This window comes from Vicia villosa, linkage group LG4 (genome assembly GCF_029867415.1).
Source record: "Vicia villosa cultivar HV-30 ecotype Madison, WI linkage group LG4, Vvil1.0, whole genome shotgun sequence".
Lineage (NCBI taxonomy): Eukaryota > Viridiplantae > Streptophyta > Magnoliopsida > Fabales > Fabaceae > Vicia > Vicia villosa.
In genome coordinates this window covers 44,523,753-44,545,309 of record NC_081183.1, presented here as the reverse complement: position 1 = coordinate 44,545,309, position 21,557 = coordinate 44,523,753, and the positions used below count along the sequence as shown (strand labels likewise).

Sequence of the window (21,557 nt, the reverse complement as noted above, 5' to 3'; positions counted from 1 at the left end):
GTAAAACAATTTATTAAATTGCACATAAATAGTTTTTTCTGTATACAAATTGTAAAAATTTAATAATAAAAATAGTTTTTGTTAAAAGAAATAAGAGGGATGAATAAAATTAAGAATTAAGAAGTAAGAATATATTTCTTTTATGTCTTTTAGATTGGTTTATTCAATCAAAAGTACATGGATGTTAAGAAATTAAAATTTTACATTTAAATTAAATTTAGAACATTCATCTAAAATTCAGTTGAAATAAACAAATGTAAAAAGAAAAATAAATTAAAATTATGAACATATATATAATTAAAATAGCTTACAGGGTTTAACATGAATGAACATGGAAGATATCTGGAAAGTAATTAATAATTTTATAATGAGTTTGTAGAGATTAAAGAAGAACTGTCACATTAATTTATTTGCAAATGGTAGATATTGATGAGGGGAAAAAAGATAAATGAGGAGATTGACACATAAGTATTTTATTCACTACGAAAAATACATATTACTTGTGGAAAATATTCAGCAGGTTTACCTGCGGATTTTCCTGGGACATTCTTAAATAAAATAAATGTTCCTGTGGATCAAGAATTGGCAGAAAATTCCGCAGAAATACCTGCAAATTTTGCTGCGGCTTATATATTTCAAACATAAAAACGAAACTATAATGCAAAATCCGCAGGTAAATCCGCAGTAAACTTTCCTGCGGATTTTGCTGCAGATTTAGTTATTTTCTTATAATAAATAATTTTTGTCTATTTTTTTAAATTAATCATTATATTTAATGGTTAATTATTTAATATTATTATATTAATTAATGTTTTAATGTGAATTGTGTTATTTTAAATTTTCATCTTAATTTTTAATGAAATAAAAAGTATAAAAAAATTGAAAAATAAAATTAATAAAAAATTTGAGAATGGATATTGAAGATTTTTTTATAATAATCAATTTTTTTAAAGTTTGGCCATGTTACCTCAATATCATGTTTGGCCATTCTATACTGTGCCTACTATTTTTTCTTTTTAAAAATAGGATGGTGCACTGGCACCCTTTTAAAAAAATTTCGTGAGTATCAATTAAAATATTAAATATATTTTGGTTAAAAATTCTAATATATATATATATATATATATATATATATATATATATATATATATATATATATATATATGAGAAAATGGACGGTGCACTGACACTGTCAATTATTTTTGCACTGTCAACCAATAACAACTATGGCAACTATGGATCCTATCAACTATATATATTAACGTAAATTAATATATATATATATATATATATATATATATATATATATATATATATATATATATATATATATATATATATATATATATATATATATATATATATATATATATATATATATATATATATATATATATATATATATATATATATATATATATATATATATATTAACGTGAATTAATAGTATATTAAAATATTATATTATTTAATATATTTTTAGTAATATATTTCGGTTTAAATAATAAATTAATTTTATAAATTAAAATAATTATATTAAATATGGTTGAATAATACTCATTTAAATTTATTTCGGAAATAAATTATAAATTATAGTTATTAATAATACTATTAACCATTAAGCTAATGGTGATTATGTGTCAAAAATTAAAAGTTTATAGTGATTCAACTTAAACAAAATTAAAAATAATTTCTCAAATACTTCAAATTGAAACGATACAACAAAAAACCCTACATACTTCAACTCAACCTTATCATTACAAACGAAACGTCTGGAGTTCGCTGAAAGAAAACCTTCGTAACCGAGAAATCTCGGAATCGCTATGTTCACGTTTGGAGTTGACAAAGCTATTACTCATTCCACCACGACCAGTCTTCTTCACAACGATCTGAACTCTTGCAATCGCAACAACTGATTGAAAATTTGAACCCTAGCTTGTACTTGTTCCCCTTTCAATTTAGGTAAATTCATCTTTTGATTTTCTTATTTTCAGTTTGATCTTTTTGTTTTATTTTTGTGAACAAGGTGTTTGTTGAAATTCCACAATGAGTTTACTTATGTTGATTTTGAGTATAACTCGTTTATAATTCTCGTAACATGTTTGCCAATAGATATTGTTTGTTGAGAATGTCTGGTTTGTTGAGAATGTCTATTTGCAAAGCTGAAATGTAGGTGACAGGGAAGCGGATTAATGAAATATTTGGAAAGGCTGGTTAGAAAGTCATTAAGATTTTTGAGAGAGTTACCTATTATGCTGTTGTTTAGTGACTGCAGTTAGAGATGGATTGATCTAATACCTTATGTTCTTTCTTTGTATGTATTTTCAGTGCTTACTTATAGTTATAGGTAAGCAGGTGACTAATTTTTTTCACCTGCAGTGTTGCTTTGTTTCCAAATTCTTGTTCTTGAGATCATTTATTAAGAGTTTCATGCATAAAGTTGTTTAGGGTTTTTTCGTTTTTCTTCATTTTTCATTTCGAAGATGCGTTTACCGTTGGATTTTGTGGTATTTACATGGAATTGGTTGATTTTTGATTGCGAAATGGTTGTTTAGTTATTATTGGCTGAGATTGGTTTTTGTATTTTTTTATTGTTTTTAATTCATGTTGGTTTGTTTTGTTGCTGATATGGTTTTGATTTTTCTAATAAAGAAACATTTTTGAGTGTGATGGAATTGTTCATTCTGGCAGGTAGTTGATTGGTATTTGAGTGGTTACAACCGAAAGGGTTTCAGTGGAGATGGCGTCGGTTGGCGTGGCACCAACTTCGGGTTTTAGGGAAGCCAGTGGTAATGGTGAAATTGGTGTTGATATATTGCAAGAGGAAATGAATGATATGAAAATTAGGGATGATAGGGTATGGCGCTCATTCTGTTCGTTTCTTCACACTTAGTTTTGTTTTGTGTGTGTTGGTTTGATGTTAAATTAGGGATGATAGGGTATGGCGCTCATTCTGTTAGGTCTCTTCCGCCTCTTGCGAAGAAATATGTCTTGCAGCTACTGCATATTGATCAACCTGTGTCAGCTAGATTATTTGCAGAATGGGTTCTTCCAGATGGACTTTCAAAGCACAAAGTTGCCATTGATAGATTGGTTCAATTGAGAGTTTTTGTTGAAGCTCTTGATAGGTACTTGAGATTATTCTCGACAATTTTAATTTTCTATATCTTCTATGAAAATGAAAAGTTGACATTTGTGTTTCTGAAATAGTTCAAATGGATTCGTTTTGTTTCAAATGACAACTAGATAAATGCTAACCTATACTATGTAGTTTACATGTTCTACACCTTGTAATGTGTTGAAGGGTCTTTTTGTGATAAAGACTTGCTTTATTTTTCACATACTCACGTGCTGTTGCTCAATGGAAGTTATTTGTTTTTCTCTATATGTGCCAAATCTCTTAACATAATTGCGGGTGGCCTTTTTTTTGCTTTTCATTTGTTTCATTTATGACACTTATCTGTGTTACTTTGTACTTTGTAGAGTTATCAATCACCAGTATAGCTTGACATGTTTAATATCGATTGCGCCGTCTGTTATTGACTTTTCTTAAAATTTTAGAGGAACAGGGTTTGATGTCACAATTTGGTTCCTTTTTTATAAAAAATCTTGACTATGTATATTATTCTCCACAGTTCTTCGTGTCTTTGTTTCAATCTTTTAGATTACTGAAACATCGTCAATGTCACTTTGGACCCTTATTTATTTGGTCATAATCATCGCAATTCTGATTTTAGAGGAAATGGAAGCTACCGCTGTTGACAGCGGCAATGGAACCGAGACTAGACATATCATTGTGACTACTATTGGTGGTAAAAATGGTCAGCCAAAGCAGGTATACCCCCTTAATTTGGAAGCTATCAATGGTTTGTGCAGTTCGAAATCATTCAAATCTTGCACCATCTCATAAGCTTTATGTTATTGTTTGTATGCAAATGTCTCCCCAAAGTAGTAGTTGTGGTTTTGAATTAGGAATAGCTGCATTTCTCCTTGAAGTTAAGTATTGAAAAAACGAAACAAATCTTAAACATTTTGGTATTATGCCTGTTCAACTTCCTGCTGATTAGAATCTATTTACAGTGACTAGCATATGACCGGTTTCGCGGTTTCTCTTGTCCAACATGTTTTTTTTCTTATGTTTAGTGATTGGCAAGTATCTTACTAATTGTTAATAAGTGATGATGAGATACTATTGAACAGGGTGACAATTTCATATGGTGTGGTTTTATCCTTTTATCCTTATTTGTCGATATTCTTTCTCAATTTTGTTGAATTTTTACATTGAATAGTTTTGTATATTTCTTAATGTTTCAGACTATAAGCTATATGGCAGAGCGTGTTGTAGGACATGTATCATTTGGAGTTGTCTTCCATGTATCAACATGGATCCTGTTGATTCAATCATGACATGTGTTACTTTTGTCACTTCAACATAGTAGCATTTCATGGCTTTAGTTCTGATATCATGTATAGTTGTAGGATAAGTGCTTGGAAACTGGTGAAACTGTGGCTATTAAAAAGGTTCTTCAAGACAAGAGGTATAAGAACCAGGAATTGCATCAATATACTTTGATTCTTTGTTCTGTGTTGTGCTTTTTGGAGATGCATGAATATACTTGGATTCTTTGTTCTGTGTTGTGCTTTTTGAGGATGAAAAAGTTGGTATATGAGCTTAGTTTTGATGTGTTTTGTGGTGAATTTGGTATAGGTGATTCCAGGTCAGTGTGGTTTCATTGCTCAACTCAACGAGGGTCGTCACCTCAAGAAGAGACCAACCGAGTTCAGAGTTGATAAGGTTCTTCAGCCTTTTGACGGAAACAAGTTCAACTTCACTAAAGTTGGACAAGAGGAGGTTCTGTTTCAATTTGAAGCCAGTGAAGACGATGAAGTCCAGTTCCATCCAAATGCTCCGGTTGATGTTGAGAATTCTCCAAGTTTCGTTGCCATCAACGTAAGATTCTTTGCCTTTGTTCATATTTTATCCTTGTATGTGATTCATTAAAGCTAAAGTAGATGTTTCTTCAACGTAAGATTCTTTGCCTTTGTTCATATTTTATCCTTGTATGTGATTCATTAAAGCTAAAGTAGATGTTTTATACGATGTTTGTTTTTATGATAACAGGTTAGTCCTATTGAGTATGGGCATGTTTTGCTGATTCCCCGCATTTTCGAGTGTTTGCCTCAAAGGATTGATCACGAGAGCTTACTGCTTGCGCTTCCCATGGCAGCTGAAGTCGCTGATCCATATTTTCGTTTGGGTTACAACAGCCTCGGTGCGTTTGCAACTATTAACCATCTTCACTACTGGACACTATAGCTTATCCTATCGCGTTTCTGTCTTGAATATCCCAAGATAACTACTACCTTAATGCTCTTTGTTGGTAATTTCATTGCTTATCATTGTTCTGTGTCAATAATCCAATTGGAATTCGGTGTTTTTGTTCGACATATGCAGGCTTATTATTTGGCTATGCCCTTTCCTATCGAGAAAGCTCCCACTAAGAAAATTGCAACTTTGAACGGCGGAGTGAAGATGTCTGAATTGTTGAAATATCCGGTTCCAGGTCTTGTCTTCGAGGGTGGCGACACACTTGAAGATTTATCGAAAGTTGTTTCAGATGCTTGTATCTCCCTACAAAACAACATACCTTACAATGTTCTGATTTCTGACTGCGGAACACAAGTGTTTCTCTTACCACAGGTAAAGAAAATCTCAAACTAAGTTCTTACATGTGAGCACTTATCATATAAGTGCTTATTTCTAAACACTATTTCTAACAAATAGTTGTGAAACCTATTTGATTATGCTTGAACACAACACACACTTTCATATCAGTTCATATAAAAACATCCAAACCTACTTATATAAGAAATTTCCAACCTAGAATAGTTAAATACAATACATTTTAACTATAAATAGAGGTCTAGTAATAATAATAATAAAAAGTAAATAGTCATATAATATTTAAAAACAAGCCATAGGAAAACAAATTAACTTTCATGGTTTGTTCCTGCCAAAAAAGCCTTTAGCAATTGGAATTTACTCTCTGATTGTGAATGATCTCTGATTGTGAACGAGCAGCTCCTTTGAAAGCTACAAATGTAAGGATGTTCTGATATTCCGTACTCCATCCAGCAAGCTAAACAATAAAAATAAATTAGTTTGGAAGGTAGCAATAATATAAGTAGTAAAATGAAATTTATAAGAAAGATGATATACACTAAAAATATTTTCCCCTCCTCCCACAGACCAGACTCCATAGGGCTTTGTTGTGACAAAGCCAAATTCCTTAGTCAGTCCATCCATTAAGGACCGGTTTCCAGAAAATGGGCTGACTGAATCCAAATCACTGCAAAGGAAATAGTAATAAATTTGTTTAGTCAAAAGCACTGAATATTAAATTTATTAATGTTGGAGAAAAAATATTCCCTGTAAACCAGGACCCTAAGGCCTGATTTTGCAATGGTTGCTAGGTTACATAGTGTTGTATTCTCAGAGCTGTAATCATGACTGTAACAGAAAAAGGGTAAGAGGCAGATGAACAGCAGAGTGAAAAGTTGGGATTTCGCCATAGCCGATGGTGGTGGTAGAAAAACGAGAGGGAATGAGATATGAAAGGCTGGAAGAAACGGTGATCTGAATAACTGGGTAATGCCTCTTATTTATAGGGACCGTTCCACCCTATATTCACTTCACTTTGAATTTCTAACATCAAGACATCAATTACCATAAGTAAAATTTAAAAAACGAGTTTAAAAAAAAAGTGAAAAGTAAAGAAGAGAGAAAATGGGCTGTTCAGATTGATCGAAACGTGACACACAACTTTCTATCTACACTACTTTTAACTCCACGTGTTACTTTCTACTCTTCATAACAGGCTCATGTTCTTATACTTCTTGTCTGCCACTTATTTTTGTCTTTATCAAACCAAGCTTTCCACGATAATTTTTTATTTATTATAAGTTATATTGATATTTGCAAATACATGTCTTAAAAAATTATAATTATTATTGCATAAAAATTATAAACAAATTGATATATTAAAAATGTAATTATTCTTGCCTAAAAAACATAGTAGATACTCTCATTTGTTTTTGAGTGTAGATATAATTGCTACTCTCTAATTGATCAATTGCATTGATAATAAAGTTTTTTTATAATCTCACAAAATTTAGTGGTAAATTTAGGACCATAAACTTAACATTTCATTATGTAAATTTTTTTTCTTATTATTTTAATTTATTATAGTGCATATATTATATTACCCACACATCTTAATCTTACGTTACTTGAAGAGATAAACTACATCTCCTTTCCTTTCAAAAGCTAACACTTAATGAAAATTTTGAAAAGCTTAAAAAAAATTTTAACATTTAATTATTTAAAATGGTAATGAATATTTATTTATTATCATTTTAAATAATAAAAATAATATGTTAGATTTTTCTGTACATTTATAATAATTCTCGAACATGAAAAATTTAAAAACGTGCATTTTTTGGAAATTAAATTTTTTATAAATTATTATGTGGCAAACCGGCATGTCCGTCCCGTTTAAACTCTTCTCACAAAAGTAAGAAAACGGGACGGAACAGTCATTGTTAAGGGAGCGGACCTAAAACATTGACCCTTCGGACAAAAAGTAAGGACAGGACGGATTAAGCTCGCGGACACTGCATTTTTTAAACCTAAAAATACAAAATTTATCTATTACATAAAAGACTATAGTAGTATTATTTTACATGACAGTTGACGCCATATAAGACGTCAATATTCTTTATTATTCATATTGCTTTTATTATGCTTCCTTTCTTTTTCTTGTTTGACAAAACCTATCCATACCAACCTTACCTAGTCTTTGGTAGTGGCCAGTGAGAAAAAATTATTAGTCATTTTCAATAAAACGTATCAATACCCACTACACTAAAGTTGTTTGCTTCTAATGATAGATCAGACCTGCCTCCAAACTTTGGTGCACGTTAAGATCCTACTAGTTTCATCCATGAAAATACGACTAAAAAGAATAGATAATGCATATTCTCTTTAGAATAATAAACTAATATTGATACCCGAATAAAAGTCCGCACGAGTAAATTATCCCTTGTTGAAAATAGCTCATTGTGTAATATCCCCACAAGCAAAGGAATTTTCGCATACAAAGAGAACAAAGAGGTAGTATCACTACTAAAAAAATTAGTTTTTAGGTAAGAATATCTACTATGTTTTTTAGGTAAGAATAATTACATTTTTAATATATCAATTTGTTTATAATTTTTATGCAATAATAATTATAATTTTTTAAGACATGTATTTGCAAATATCAATATAACTTATAATAAATAAAAAATTATTGTGGTAAGCTTGGTTTGATAAAGACAAAAATCAGTGGCAGACAAGAAGTATAAGAACATGAGCATGTTATGAAGAGTAGAAAGTAACACGTGGAGTTAAAAGTAGTGTAGATAGAGAGTTATGTGCCACGTTTCAATCAATCTGAACAGCCCATTTTCTTTTTTCTTTACTTTTCACTTTTTTTTTTAACTCGTTTTTTAAATTTTACTTATGGTAATTGATGTCTTGATGTTAGAAATCCAAAGTGAAGTGAATATAGGGTGGAACGGTCCCTATAAATAAGAGGCATTACCCAGTTACTCAGATCACAGTTTCTTCCAGTCATTCATATCTCATTCCCTCTCGTTTTTCTACCACCACCATCGGCTATGGCGAAATCCCAACTTTTCACTCTGCTGTTCATCTGTCTCTTACCCTTTTTCTGTTACAGTCATGATTGTCACAACTCTGAGAATACAACACTATGTAACCTAGCAACCATTGCAAAATCAGGCCTTAGGGTCCTGGTTTACAGGTAATATTTTTTCTCAAATTAAGCAAATTTATTACTATTTCCTTTGCAGTGATTTGGATTCAGTCACCCCATTTTCTGGAAACCTGTCCTTAATGGATGGACTAGCTAAGGAATTTGGCTTTGTCACAACAAAGCCCTATGGAGTCTGGTCTGTGGGAGGAGGGGAAAATATTTTTAGTGTATATCATCTTTCTTATAAATTTCATTTTACTACTTATATTATTGCTACCTTCCAAACTAATTTATTTTTATTGTTTAGCTTGCAATTTTCTTAGTGGGAGCTTTCTCGATAAGAAAGGGCATAGCCAAATAATAAGCCTGCATATGTCGAACAAAAACACCGAATTCCAATTGGATTATTGACACAGAACAATGATAAGCAATGAAATTACCAACAAAGAGCATTAAGGTAGTAGTTATCTTGGGATATTCAAGACAGAAACGCGATAGGATAAGCTATAGTGTCCAGTACCTGGAAGTGAAGATGGTTAATAGTTGCAAACGCACCGAGGCTGTTGTAACCCAAACAAAAATATGGATTAGTGACTTCAGCTGCCATGTGAAGCGCAAGCAGTAAGCTCTCGTGATCAATCCTTTGAGGCAAACACTCGAAAATGCGGGGAATCAGCAAAACATGCCCATACTCAATAGGACTAACCTGTTATCATAAAAACAAACATCGTATAAAACATCTACTTTAGCTTTAATGAATCACATACAAGGATAAAATATGAACAAAGGTAAAGAATCTTACGTTGATGGCAACGAAACTTGGAGAATTCTCAACATCAACCGCAGCATTTGGATGGAACTGGACTTCATCGTCTTCACTAGCTTCAAATTGAACCAGAACCTCCTCTTGTCCAACTTTAGTGAAGTTGAACTTATTTCCGTCAAAAGGCTGAAGAACCTTATCGACTCTGAACTCGGTTGGTCTCTTCTTGAGGTGACGACCCTCGTTGAGTTTAGCAATGAAACCACACTCACCCGGAATCACCTATACCAAATTCACCACAAAACACATCAAAACTAAGCTCATATACCAACTTTTTCATCCTCAAAAAGCACAACACAAAGAACAAAGAATCCAAGTATATTCATGCATCTCCAAAAAACACAACACAGAACAAAGAATCAAAGTATATTGATGCAATTCCTGGTTCTTATACCTCTTGTCTTGAAGAACCTTTTTAATAGCCACAGTTTCACCAGTTTCCAAGCACTTATCCTACAATTATACACGATATCAGAACTAAGGCCATGAAATGCTACTATGTTGAAGTCACAAAAGTAACACATGTCATGATTGAATCAACAGGATCCATGTTGATACCTGGAAGACAACTCCAAATGATACATGTCCTATAAGACGCTCTGCCATATAGCTTATAGTCTGAAACATTAAGAAATATACAAAACTATTCAATGTAAAAATTCAAAAAAATTGAGAAAGAATATCGACAAATAAGGATAAAAGGATAAAACCACACCATATGAAATTGTCAACCTATTCAATAGTATCTCATCATCACGTATTAACAATTAGTAAGATACTTGCCAATCACTAAACATAAGAAAAAAAACATGTTGGACAAGAGAAACCGCCAAACCGGTCATATGCTAGTCACTGTAAATAGATTCTAATCAGCAGGAAGTTGAACAGGCATAATACCAAAATGTTTAAGATTTGTTTCGTTTTTTCAATACTTAACTTCAAGGAGAAATGCAGCTATTCCTAATTCAAAACCACAACTACTACTTTGGGGAGACATTTGCATACAAACAATAACATAAAGCTTATGCGATGGTGCAAGATTTGAATGATTTCGAACTGCACAAACCATTGATAGCTTCCAAATTAAGCGGGTATACCTGCTTTGGCTGACCATTTTTACCACCAATAGTAGTCACAATGATATGTCCAGTCTCGGTTCCATTGCCGCTGTCAACAGCGGTAGCTTCCATTTCCTCTAAAATCAGAATTGAGATGATTATGACCAAATAAATAAGGGTCCAAAGTGACATTGACGATGTTTCAGTAATCTAAATACTTGAAACAAAGACACGGAGAACTGTGGAGAATAATATACATAGTCAAGATTTTTTATAAAAAAGGAACCAAATTGTGACATCAAACCCTGTTCCTCTAAAATTTTAAGAAAAGTCAATAACAGACGACGCAATCGTTATTAAACATGTCAAGCTATACTGGTGATTGATAACTCTACAAAGTAACACAGATAAGTGTCATAAATGAAACAAATGAAAAGCAAAAAAAAGGTCACCCGCAATTATGTTAAGAAATTTGGCACATATAGAGAAAAACAAATAACTTCCATTGAGCAACAGCACGTGAGTATGTGAAAAATAAAGCAAGTCTTTATCACAAAAAGACCCTTCAACACATTACAAGGTGTAGAACATGTAAACTACATAGTATAGGTTAGCATTTATCCAGTTGTCATTTGAAACAAATCGAATCCATTTGAACTATTTCAGAAACACAAATGTCAACTTTTCATTTTCATAGAAGATATAGAAAATTAAAATTGTCGAGAATAATCTCAAGTACCTATCAAGAGCTTCAACAAAAACTCTCAATTGAACCAATCTATCAATGGCAACTTTGTGCTTTGAAAGTCCATCTGGAAGCACCCACTCTGCAAATAATCTAGCTGACACAGGTTGATCAATATGCAGTAGCTGCAAGACATATTTCTTCGCAAGAGGCGGAAGAGACCTAACAGAATGAGCGCCATACCCTATCATCCCTAATTTAACATCAAACCAACAAACACAAAACAAAACTAAGTGTGAAGAAACAAACAGAATGAGTGCCATACCCTATCATCCCTAATTTTCATATCATTCATTTCCTCTTGCAATATATCAACACCAATTTCACCATTACCACTGGCTTCTCTAAAACCCGAAGTTGGTGCCACGCCAACCGATGCCATCTCCACTGAAACCCTTTCGGTTGTAACCACTCAAATACCAATCAACTACCTGCCAGAATGAACAATTCCATCACACTCAAAAATGTTTCTTTATTAGAAAAATCAAAACCATATCAGCAACAAAACAAACCAACATGAATTAAAAACAATAAAAAAATACAAAAACCAATCTCAGCCAATAATAACTAAACAACCATTTCGCAATAAAAAATCAACCAATTCCATGTAAATACCACAAAATCCAACGGTAAACGCATCTTCGAAATGAAAAATGAAGAAAAACGAAAAAACCCTAAACAACTTTATGCATGAAACTCTTAATAAATGATCTCAAGAACAAGAATTTGGAAACAAAGCAACACTGCAGGTGAAAAAAATTAGTCACCTGCTTACCTATAACTATAAGTAAGCACTGAAAATACATACAAAGAAAGAACATAAGGTATTAGATCAATCCATCTCTAACTGCAGTCACTAAACAACAGCATAATAGGTAACTCTCTCACAAAAATCTTAATGACTTTCTAATGGGAATAACGAGTTCATAACCAGCCTTTCCAAATATTTCATTAATCCGCTTCCCTGTCAACTACATTTCAGCTTTGCAAACAGACATTCTCAACAAACCAGACATTCTCAACAAACAATATCTATTTGCAAACATGTTACGAGAATTATAAACGAGTTATACTCAAAATCAACATAAGTAAACTCATTGTGGAATTTCAACAAACACCTTGTTCACAAAAAGAAAACAAAAAGATCAAACTGAAAATAAGAAAATCAAAAGATGAATTTACCTAAATTGAAAGGGGAACAAGTACAAGCTAGGGTTCAAATTTTCAATCAGTTGTTGCGATTGCAAGAGTTCAGATCGTTGTGAAGAAGACTGGTCGTGGTGGAACGAGTAATAGCTTTGTCAACTCCAAACGTGAACATAGCGATTCCGAGATTTCTCGGTTACGAAGGTTTTCTTTCAGCGAACTCCAGACGTTTCGTTTGTAATGATAAGGTTGAGTTGAAGTATGTAGGGTTTTTTGTTGTATCGTTTCAATTTGAAGCATTTGAGAAATTATTTTTAATTTTGTTTAAGGGTATGTTTGGATATCACAAAATGAACGGAGCGGAATGGAATGGAGCGGAATGGAATGGAACGGAGTGGAACGGAGCGGAACGAATGTACCATTCCATTGTTTGGAAATTTTAGAACGAAATAAGACAAATTATTCATTCCGCCCAAATCGGAGGGGAAGGAATATGGTGGTAAGTGATGGAATGGAATGGAATCCATACCACTCCTTTCCGCTCCGCTCCATCCGTTTTTAAATTATCCAAACAACGGAATATCATTTTATTCCATTCCATTCCGCTCCGCTCCATCCGATTCCATCAATCCAAACAATAAGCTAATGGTTAATGGTTAATATTAATAACTATAAGCTTTTAATTTTTGACACATAATCACCATTAGCTTAATGGTTAATAGTATTATTAATAACTATAATTTATAATTTATTTCCTAAATAAATTTAAATGAGTATTATTCAACCATATTTAATATAATTATTTTAATTTATAAAATTAATTTATTATTTAAACCGAAATATATTACTATATATTAAATTATATAATATTTTAATATACTATTAATTCACGTTAATGTGTATATATATATATATATATATATATATATATATATATATATATTGTTCTGGACTGGGCCAAGGCTAGGCCCAACACCGCTTTCGGCCCAATAAGCCTCAGAGGCCCATGTATAGTTCATGGCCTTCCGACACGCCTTGCTCGGCACCAACACCGCGCTCGGCGTTCATTCTCCCCCGGACATCATCCTTGCCGAGGACCCTGCTCCGCGCAGGGCTCCTTCATATCCAATCCTCCGAATAACTCGGATCCCACGTGGCTCCTAAAAGACCGCGTCTTCCCTTGGACTTCGGAGCGGTTAACCAGGACAGAGGGCATACACGCACCTCCGATATTTCCGCTCAGGAAACCTGGCAGTCTCCTAGTTGGGCTTGGGAATCCAACCCAATAGCGAGATCATGGCCCAGCGCTGGGGGCTATATATACCCTCTTCAACTAGAGGGTCAGGTATTCAATTCTTACTCACTTTAGCTAGTACTTGCGCTCCTCTGCTCGTCAACTTACTTTGGCATTGGAGTACCTTGCAGGTACACCCCCCCTCCTCCTCCTTCCTAGAAGATCCAGTCCGAGCAGCCTACGACGATTCTTCTGATCAGGTACGATCAGTGGCGCCGTCTGTGGGAAACTTGCTTCCCCATCTTTAAAGAACAAAGATCAAAGCTAACCATCACCAATCGTCATGGCTGACAACAACAACATCCCAAGCTCTGACCCTTTCCTCCTTCAAGAACTGATCGAGGAATCCTCCCGCGAGCTAGCTAATCATCGTCGGGGGAGTCGTCGGCGACAAAGGTCCGGGCATGAAACCCAGGACTCCCAGCTGCTGCAGGTCCTACAACAGGTCCAGAATGTTGACCATGTTCCTCCAGAAGGGCACGTTCAGAACGGCGAACCGATCCGAACGACCAACGTGCCGGAACATGCCCAGAATGTGAATGAAACCGACCCTCGCGACGGGCAACATGCTTCCTCATTCACCCACACCTCCGAGAGGCAGAGAGCCCGTCATGGAGAAGAAGAGGAGCCGCTCAACATTCCCGAAGGCACTGACCCCATTACCGTCCGCTTGCTCAAGGAAATACGACTGACCAACAGCCTCCTCAGAATTCAGGATGACCGAATTCACGAGCTGGAAAGACAGCGGCGACGTCGCCCTTCCCCACGGAGGCGCTACAGGTCACGCTCCTATTCCTCCTCGCGCTCACCGCCGAGAAGATACCGTCGGCGTTCCCCGTCCTCTTCAAGGTCTCCCCCGAGAAGACATCGCCGCCGGAGGACTCGTTCCCGTTCTCCACACAGAAAGAACAGGAAGAACCAGAAACCTGAAACCGCTGAACAAAGAAGCCCCTCCCCCGAACAGGGCCGTCGGGGTCCCTCCAAAGCAACGACGGGTAACAACCAAGAAGATCCCCGACGAAACAGGCACTACGATTCACCAGGGCCGAGCGACGAGGAGGACTTCCGCAGCCCCTTGTCCGCTAGTATACGGAGAGCCCGCCTCCCTCGGGGGATGGAAAAACCGCCAGCATTGGACCAATACGACGGAACCACTGACCCCGACGACCATATCCGGAGTATCGAAGCGGTCATGGACTATCACGTCGTCAGAGGCTCGATCAAGTGCCGCATTTTCCCGACCACCCTCAGGAAGGGAGCGATGAATTGGTACAGGAACCTCCCTTCGAACTCCATCCATTCTTGGACCGAGCTCAAAGAACTCTTCTTGAGCCACTTCACAGCCTCCCGACGGCAACCGAAATCGGAAGCCAATCTCGAGGCCGTAGTCCAAGGACCCAACGAGCCTCTCCGAGATTACCTTGAAAGATTCAACAAGGAGGCCGTCCAAGTGCAGACAAAAGACTACATGAAGAGGTACATCTTGGAACGAGGACTTCTCCCCGGCAGTGACTTCAAGAAAGCTATTAAGATCGAGAAGGTAAACTCGATGAATGACCTCCTCAGCAAAGCAAAGGTATTCATCGATTTTGAGGAAGGCGAGGCAGCCGCAATCAGAGCCCCGAGGGGCAGTGGCGCCGCTCGCAGCTCAAACCTCGAAGACTCGGGGTCGCGCCGAGGACAAGACAAAAGAAGGGACGACCGGGCCCGAGATGTCAAAGAACGGCGAGGACCAGCAGGGCGTTTCAACGACTACACTCCTTTGAACACCTCCCGGGAGAAAATCCTGTCCGACTGCCAGAACGCCGAGTTCAAGAAATCCAACATCAGGCCCCCGAAGTCAAATCCTACAAGACCGGGGACGGACAAGTCCAAATACTGCAAGTACCACAAGAGTCACGGGCATATGACCGACGAATGCGTACATCTCAAAGATGCCATAGAGACCCTGATCAAAGAGGGCCACCTGGCAAAATACACCAAGAAGGGAGAACCCTCCAGAAGAGACATCCCTCGAAACTCTGACGAGGGGAACTCACCAGACAGCAGACCGCTCCAAGTCGCGCTGTCCGTAACCCGACCGGAAGACTTCATCCCTTCAGTCGGCGTGACGACCGCCCTCAGCACCTGGGAACATTTCCCCACCGCAATGGTCATCTCCAACGGCGGCGACCCCGGCTCTCTCACCGTCAGTTCGGTCAAGAGAAAGTTCGACGAGCTACTCAGCGCCAATGCAGATCTCGGCCCTACTCTTCGGAAATTCCGAGGAAAGTCAGAGCCAATCACTTTCTATCTCGAAGAACTGCCCGGCGGAGCTCCAAATGCCACCATTCCCCTTCTCGTCCGAGCCAGAATGGCAAACTTCGATGTGCGACGGGTCCTGGTAGATGAAGGCAGTTCAGTCGACATTATGTACTCCCACCTCTTCCAAACACTGCAGCTGGACGACTCGCACCTCACTCCCTATGTGGGTTCCGACCTCCAAGGTTTTAACGGAGCCACCACCAAACCATGGGGCTACGTCGAGCTGATTGTCACCTTCGGGGAAGGGGAAGCGTCCAGACAAGTCAAAACCAGGTTTCTGGTAATCGACTGCAAAACATTGTACAACTGCATCATCGGACGCCCAACACTGGCCGAGCTAACTGCCGTGCCCTCCACAGTCCATCTGAAGATGAAGTTCTACACGAGGACAGGGAAAGTGGCCACCATCAACGCCGACATTGAAGCTGCGAGAAGGATCTTCGATGCATCCGTCAAAGGACTAGAGCTGATCGCTCCTCCGACCAGCTCCAACAAGAAACCAAGAGCCGAAGATAAGCGTCCTCGGGAAGATCAGGTTCCAACGGCCAACGTCAGCTCAGTCGACCTCGATGCAAGGTTCACACAAGAAGAACTGAAGACCGGGGAGGGAACACAATCGAATCCCGTCCGACCTGTTCCCGACGGAGACTTCGAGCTGATCCCCCTGGGAGACAACCCCAACAGAGCAGTGAAGATCGGCAAGGGTATCCCTGACCTGCCGAGGAAGCAACTCATAGCCTGCCTTCGAGCCAATGCCGACCTGTTCGCCTGGAGCGCCGCAGAGATGCCCGGACTCGACCCTGAGGTCGCCTGTCACCACCTCTCCATCAATCCAACCGCCAAGGCCGTAGTACAACGTAGGCGTCGGCAGTCTCCCGAGAAAGCAGAGGCTGCCGAGAAAGCTGTAAAAGACCTCCTAGAGGCAAGTTTTATTTCCGAGGCCAAGTACTCAACTTGGCTCTCAAATGTTGTACTTGTTAAAAAATCTAATGGAAAATGGAGAATGTGTGTTGATTATACTGATGTTAACCGGGCATGTCCAAAAGACGCCTACCCTTTACCTAATATTGATAGACTGGTCGACAACTCGGCCGGCTATAAACTGTTGTCCTTCATGGACGCTTATTCTGGTTACAACCAGATTCCCATGGCGAAATGCGACAAGCAATGCACGGCTTTCATGACCGAATCGGGCAATTATTACTACAACGTAATGCCCTTCGGACTCAAAAACGCCGGGGCAACCTACCAGCGGATGATGAACAAGGTCTTCCGAGGGGAAATCGGCGACACACTCGAGGTGTATATGGACGACATGATCGTCAAATCTCGAGAAGACTCCGACCACACACTACATCTCGAGCGGGTCTTCAAGCAGGCCAGGTCCTGCAGGATGCGCTTCAATCCGGAGAAGTGTACCTTCGGAGTACGGGCAGGCAAATTCCTCGGTTTCTACTTAACAGAACGAGGAATAGAAGCCAACCCTGATAAGTGCCGAGCATTCTCAGACCTCCCTACCCCCACCAATAAAAAATCCATCCAAGTACTAAACGGAATGCTCACAGCATTGTCCCGCTTCGTCGCGAAATCCGCCCAGCATGCACTTCCATTCTTTAAGCTTCTTCGGAAAGAAGCAGCTTTCGAGTGGTCCGAGGAATGCGAACAAGCATTATCCCACCTCAAACAAGTGCTCTCCAAACCCCCGGTGCTATCCCGACCAGACAGCAACGAGGTTCTCTATCTCTACTTGGCCGTCTCTGGCGAGGCAGCCAGCGCGGCCCTGATCCGAGAAACGGAAGACGGGCAGAAGCCAGTGTACTTCACTAGCAAAGCCTTACAAGGACCCGAGGTCCGCTATCAACAGATAGAAAAAATCGCGCTGGCCCTAATAACGGCCGCCAGAAGACTGAGGTACTACTTCCTTGCCCACACTATCGTCGTCCGGACAGACCAACCGATCAAACAGCTTCTCAGCCGACCAGACATGGCCGGAAGGATGCTGAAATGGTCCCTCGAACTGTCCGAGTTCGACATACAATACGAGGGCAGGAAAGCGCTAAAAGCCCAAGCACTCGCCGATTTCGTGGCCGAGATGACGACGATCTCCAACTCCCTAACACCCACCGTGAATAAGTGGACCATCTACGTAGACGGTGCCTCAAGCCACGCGGGCAGCGGAGCTGGGATCATCTTGGAGAACGACGAGGGACTCGTCATCGAAGTATCCTTAGTCCTCTCCTTCGCCACATCGAACAACCAGGCCGAGTACGAAGCCCTCCTAGCGGGCCTACGCCTTGCAGAGGACGTAGGCGCTCGGGAAGTCATGATTTATACCGATTCACAACTGGTCGCGTCGCAAGTTAGCGGCGATTACCAGGCCAAAAACGACACACTAGCCGAGTATCTGTCGCTCGTCAAAGAAAAGATGAAAGGGTTCGCGAAGGCAGACGTCGCACACATCCCTCGGGAACACAACTCGAGGGCCGACCTCTTATCCAAGCTCGCAAGCACGAGAAAGAAGGGAGGGAACAAGTCGGTGATACAGGAAGTCTTGTCCGATCCAAGCGTAGCCAAAAACGCGCCGGCCATACAAGTGTTTGCCATCGGAGACGACCATTGCTGGATGACTCCGGTATACAAATACCTCATGAACGACGAACTCCCCGATGATCCGAAGGAAGCTTCAGCTATTAAAAGGAGAGCCTGCTCGTACACAGTCATTGAAAATAAACTCTATCGGCGCGGCTTCTCCATTCCCCTTCTCAAATGCATCGACGACTCGCAGGCAATGGAAGTACTGCAGGAGATCCACGAAGGGATTAACGGCCAGCATCTCGGCGGCCGGTCGCTGGCAAGGAAAGCCCTCAGAGCCGGCTACTATTGGCCGACCATGCAGCAGGACGCCAAAGAGCACGTTCAAAAATGCGACAAATGTCAGCGGCATGCCGACATGCACCTAGCTCCCCCCACCGAGCTCAAATCCCTCTCCTCTCCTTGGCCTTTTTCCACCTGGGGAATGGACCTCCTCGGCCCTTTCCCGGTCGGCTCGTACCAGAATAAATATCTCGTGGTCGCCGTCGATTACTTCACGAAATGGATAGAAGCCGAGGCGCTTGCCAAGATCACATCTCAAAACGTGCTCCGTTTCTACAAACGAAACATACTTGCCCGGTTCGGGGTCCCTCAGGCCATAATCACCGACAATGGCACCCAGTTCACTGACAAAAAATTCCAAGAGTTTGTGGCCAAGCTTGGCACGAAGCAACACTTCACCTCAGTCGAGCACCCTCAGACGAACGGGCAGGCCGAGGCGGCCAACCGAGTCATCCTCCGAGGATTAAAGAGAAGACTCGGCGAAGCCAAAAAAGCCTGGGTCGAGGAACTACATAGTGTACTCTGGGCGTACAGGACGACGCCTCATTCGAGCACAGGCGAAACTCCTTTCCGACTAACTTACGGCACCGAAGCCGTAATTCCCGTAGAAATCCGAGAGCCTTCTCGGCGCACCGAATTCCCCCTCGAGGAAGAACTTAACGACGAGGCCATGAGGGAAGAACTCGATATGGTAGAAGAGATTCGAGCAGGGTCAGCCCTCCGAGAAGCTAAACTAAAACAGCAAATAGCTCTTCGCCATAACGCCAAAGTTATAAAGCGCGAATTTGAAATCGGCGCCCTAGTACTTCGCAGAAACATGAAAGACTCGCGCGAAGGCAAGCTAGCCCCAAACTGGGAAGGCCCGTACCGAGTTTATGACAAAACCGAGAACGGCGCCTACTACCTCGAGAATCTTCTCGGTGAAAAACTTGCTCGACCCTGGAATGCTGAAAAACTCAGACGTTATTACAGTTAAACATAAGCTAAAACGCCCGGCCCCCGACCAAACTCAGGTAACGGACGGGCACGGAGCCACGTCGTCGGTACGGACGTGAGTGTTCCACGACAGCAACGATCGGTTCCTCTCGTCGGATAGACGGACCGACCCCTCGGCGGATTCTACACCTAGACCCCCCGTGGAAGTACCTGCATGGCAGAACCCCAGCTCGCGATGGGATCGTTCACGCCGCGAACGCTTGGCCGCAACCGCGGTCTCGCGCTCGCTAAAAGCGCATACCTGCTCTGCGCACCCGGCCCGTACTCAACACGCCCGGGCAATCAATCTAGGTCGAGCATAGCCCACAAAACCAATAATATCACAAGTATACTGGTGACTCTCCGGCACGTCCGAGCATAAGTCATCGGTCACCTAGAACAACCGCAAAATACTTTAAGTTCAGAGGAAATACCTCGTCATACAAGCACGGCAGGAATGTTATCGAAAAGAACAAACATACAGTGATAACGCCGAAAGTAAAAATAAACAGATATAAGCAAGAAGAATTGTAAGACATTAAAATTGCCGACCAACTTGGCCGGCGATGTCAAAGGTTACAATCATTACCGGGCACGCAGGCCCCAAAAATTATCCGGGCATAGCCCAACAAAAAGAATGGCACGCAGGCCGAGAAAAACGGACACGCAGGCCCGGAACTACACTTTCTACTCTTCACTCCCCGGGGACTCGGGCACCAACACGCCATCTACGATCCTCGAAGAGAGCCCGACATTATCCTCCTTCAAACCAGGGTTCAGAAGCCTCAGCTGGTTAAGAGCACGCTCGAAACCGACGTCGGCCATGTCGGCCAGGCTTATCTTCAGGCTTTCTATCTTCTCCGCAAACTCAGCCCTGGACTTCAGAGCTGCCACATCCGGCGACTCGTCAGCCGAGGGAGCCCATTCGAGTCGAAGGTCAGCCAGCTTCTTCTTCTCAGCCGCGACCTCCGCATCTTTCTGCTTCAGGGCCGCATCGACCTTCTTCCTCAACTCCTTGCGCTCGACCTCCATGGTCTTCACCTTGTCCTCGGCCACCTTCTTAGCCGCCTCGGCCTCCTTCAGGGCCTCGGTCGAGCCCGAACCTCCACTAGCCAACACTTGGGCCATCTCCAAGACCCTCACCACGGCGGCACTGTCGCACGCCAACTGTTTCTGAAGAGACGGGGGATCCATATCACTGATCCGACGAGCTTCATCCGGTGAGGTAGCCAAGGGGAACTTCTCAAAATAGCCTCCATCCTTGTAGCAAGAAGGCAACACGAAGGCGCGCCCGGGACCCAGGTTCGACTGATCCGGACGTCCCCCCTCGGAAGCACGAGGTCTCTTGGGTAACCTCTCGTCGACATGAATCTTGTGAGGGGAGCCTGCCGAGCCTGAGTTCTCTCCAGCTCCGGTACCCTGGTTCCTCTTCTTCTGATTCTTCCTCGCATCCAATGCTTGTTTCAGGATATTATCCTCCTTCTCCGGCATAGCCTCTGCAAAGAAAAAATAAACGAGT

The 21,557-nt window shown here is 40.3% G+C and overlaps 4 protein-coding genes across 5 annotated transcripts; 2 read left to right on the top strand and 2 right to left on the bottom strand.

Moving 5' to 3' along the window:
* The first annotated feature begins 1,715 nt into the window (after nucleotides 1-1,715).
* LOC131594763 (GDP-L-galactose phosphorylase 1-like) lies at nucleotides 1,716-6,135 on the top strand. Of its 2 annotated transcripts, none has more exons than XR_009281507.1 (4): nucleotides 1,716-1,962; nucleotides 2,692-3,128; nucleotides 3,738-4,538; nucleotides 4,709-4,844. XR_009281507.1 is itself a non-coding variant. In XM_058866966.1 (4 exons), the coding sequence occupies exons 1-4, from the start codon at nucleotides 3,683-3,685 to the stop codon at nucleotides 5,500-5,502; spliced, it is 594 nt and encodes a 197-aa protein (XP_058722949.1). In that variant the 5' UTR covers nucleotides 3,148-3,682; the 3' UTR covers nucleotides 5,503-6,135. The 2 variants fall into 2 exon arrangements, 1 of the variants encoding a protein (XP_058722949.1); XM_058866966.1 differs by lacking the exons at nucleotides 1,716-1,962; nucleotides 2,692-3,128 and adding exons at nucleotides 5,123-5,273; nucleotides 5,456-6,135 and having other exon boundaries at nucleotides 3,148-3,835; nucleotides 4,709-4,951.
* On the top strand, nucleotides 5,565-20,040 carry LOC131594762 (uncharacterized). Its single transcript, XM_058866965.1, has 2 exons — nucleotides 5,565-5,701; nucleotides 14,017-20,040. The coding sequence occupies exon 2, from the start codon at nucleotides 14,169-14,171 to the stop codon at nucleotides 20,037-20,039; it is 5,871 nt and encodes a 1,956-aa protein (XP_058722948.1). The 5' UTR covers nucleotides 5,565-5,701; nucleotides 14,017-14,168; the 3' UTR covers nucleotide 20,040.
* On the bottom strand, nucleotides 8,981-9,922 carry LOC131597144 (GDP-L-galactose phosphorylase 1-like). The gene is made up of 4 exons (XM_058869855.1): nucleotides 9,911-9,922; nucleotides 9,622-9,864; nucleotides 9,340-9,525; nucleotides 8,981-9,185 (listed from the first exon to the last, which is right to left on the bottom strand). The coding sequence occupies exons 1-4, from the start codon at nucleotides 9,920-9,922 to the stop codon at nucleotides 9,123-9,125; spliced, it is 504 nt and encodes a 167-aa protein (XP_058725838.1). The 3' UTR covers nucleotides 8,981-9,122.
* On the bottom strand, nucleotides 9,925-10,875 carry LOC131597143 (glycogen synthase kinase-3 homolog MsK-3-like). The gene is made up of 3 exons (XM_058869854.1): nucleotides 10,740-10,875; nucleotides 10,201-10,260; nucleotides 9,925-10,095 (listed from the first exon to the last, which is right to left on the bottom strand). Exons 1-3 carry the CDS (start codon nucleotides 10,830-10,832, stop codon nucleotides 9,925-9,927), a joined length of 324 nt encoding a protein of 107 aa, XP_058725837.1. The 5' UTR covers nucleotides 10,833-10,875.
* Nucleotides 20,041-21,557: the final 1,517 nt, after the last annotated feature.

Bases quoted from the DNA above. Each gene is read 5' to 3' on its own strand.
- LOC131594763 (XM_058866966.1), top strand. From the start codon at position 3,683: ATGTCACTTTGGACCCTTATTTATTTGGTCATAATCATCGCAATTCTG. The intron at 3,836-4,708 runs GTATACCCCCTT...AATTTGGTATAG, and splicing joins AAAATGGTCAGCCAAAGCAG to GTGATTCCAGGTCAGTGTGG. The intron at 4,952-5,122 runs GTAAGATTCTTT...TTATGATAACAG, and splicing joins CAAGTTTCGTTGCCATCAAC to GTTAGTCCTATTGAGTATGG.
- LOC131597144 (XM_058869855.1), bottom strand. The intron at 9,526-9,621 runs GTAAGATTCTTT...TTATGATAACAG, and splicing joins CAAGTTTCGTTGCCATCAAC to GTTAGTCCTATTGAGTATGG. The intron at 9,186-9,339 runs GTACTGGACACT...CGACATATGCAG, and splicing joins TTAACCATCTTCACTTCCAG to GCTTATTATTTGGCTATGCC.
- LOC131597143 (XM_058869854.1), bottom strand. From the start codon at position 10,832: ATGGAAGCTACCGCTGTTGACAGCGGCAATGGAACCGAGACTGGACAT. The intron at 10,261-10,739 runs GTATACCCGCTT...TTAATGTTTCAG, and splicing joins AAAATGGTCAGCCAAAGCAG to ACTATAAGCTATATGGCAGA. The intron at 10,096-10,200 runs GTATCAACATGG...GTATAATTGTAG, and splicing joins CATTTGGAGTTGTCTTCCAG to GATAAGTGCTTGGAAACTGG.
- LOC131594762 (XM_058866965.1), top strand. From the start codon at position 14,169: ATGGCTGACAACAACAACATCCCAAGCTCTGACCCTTTCCTCCTTCAA.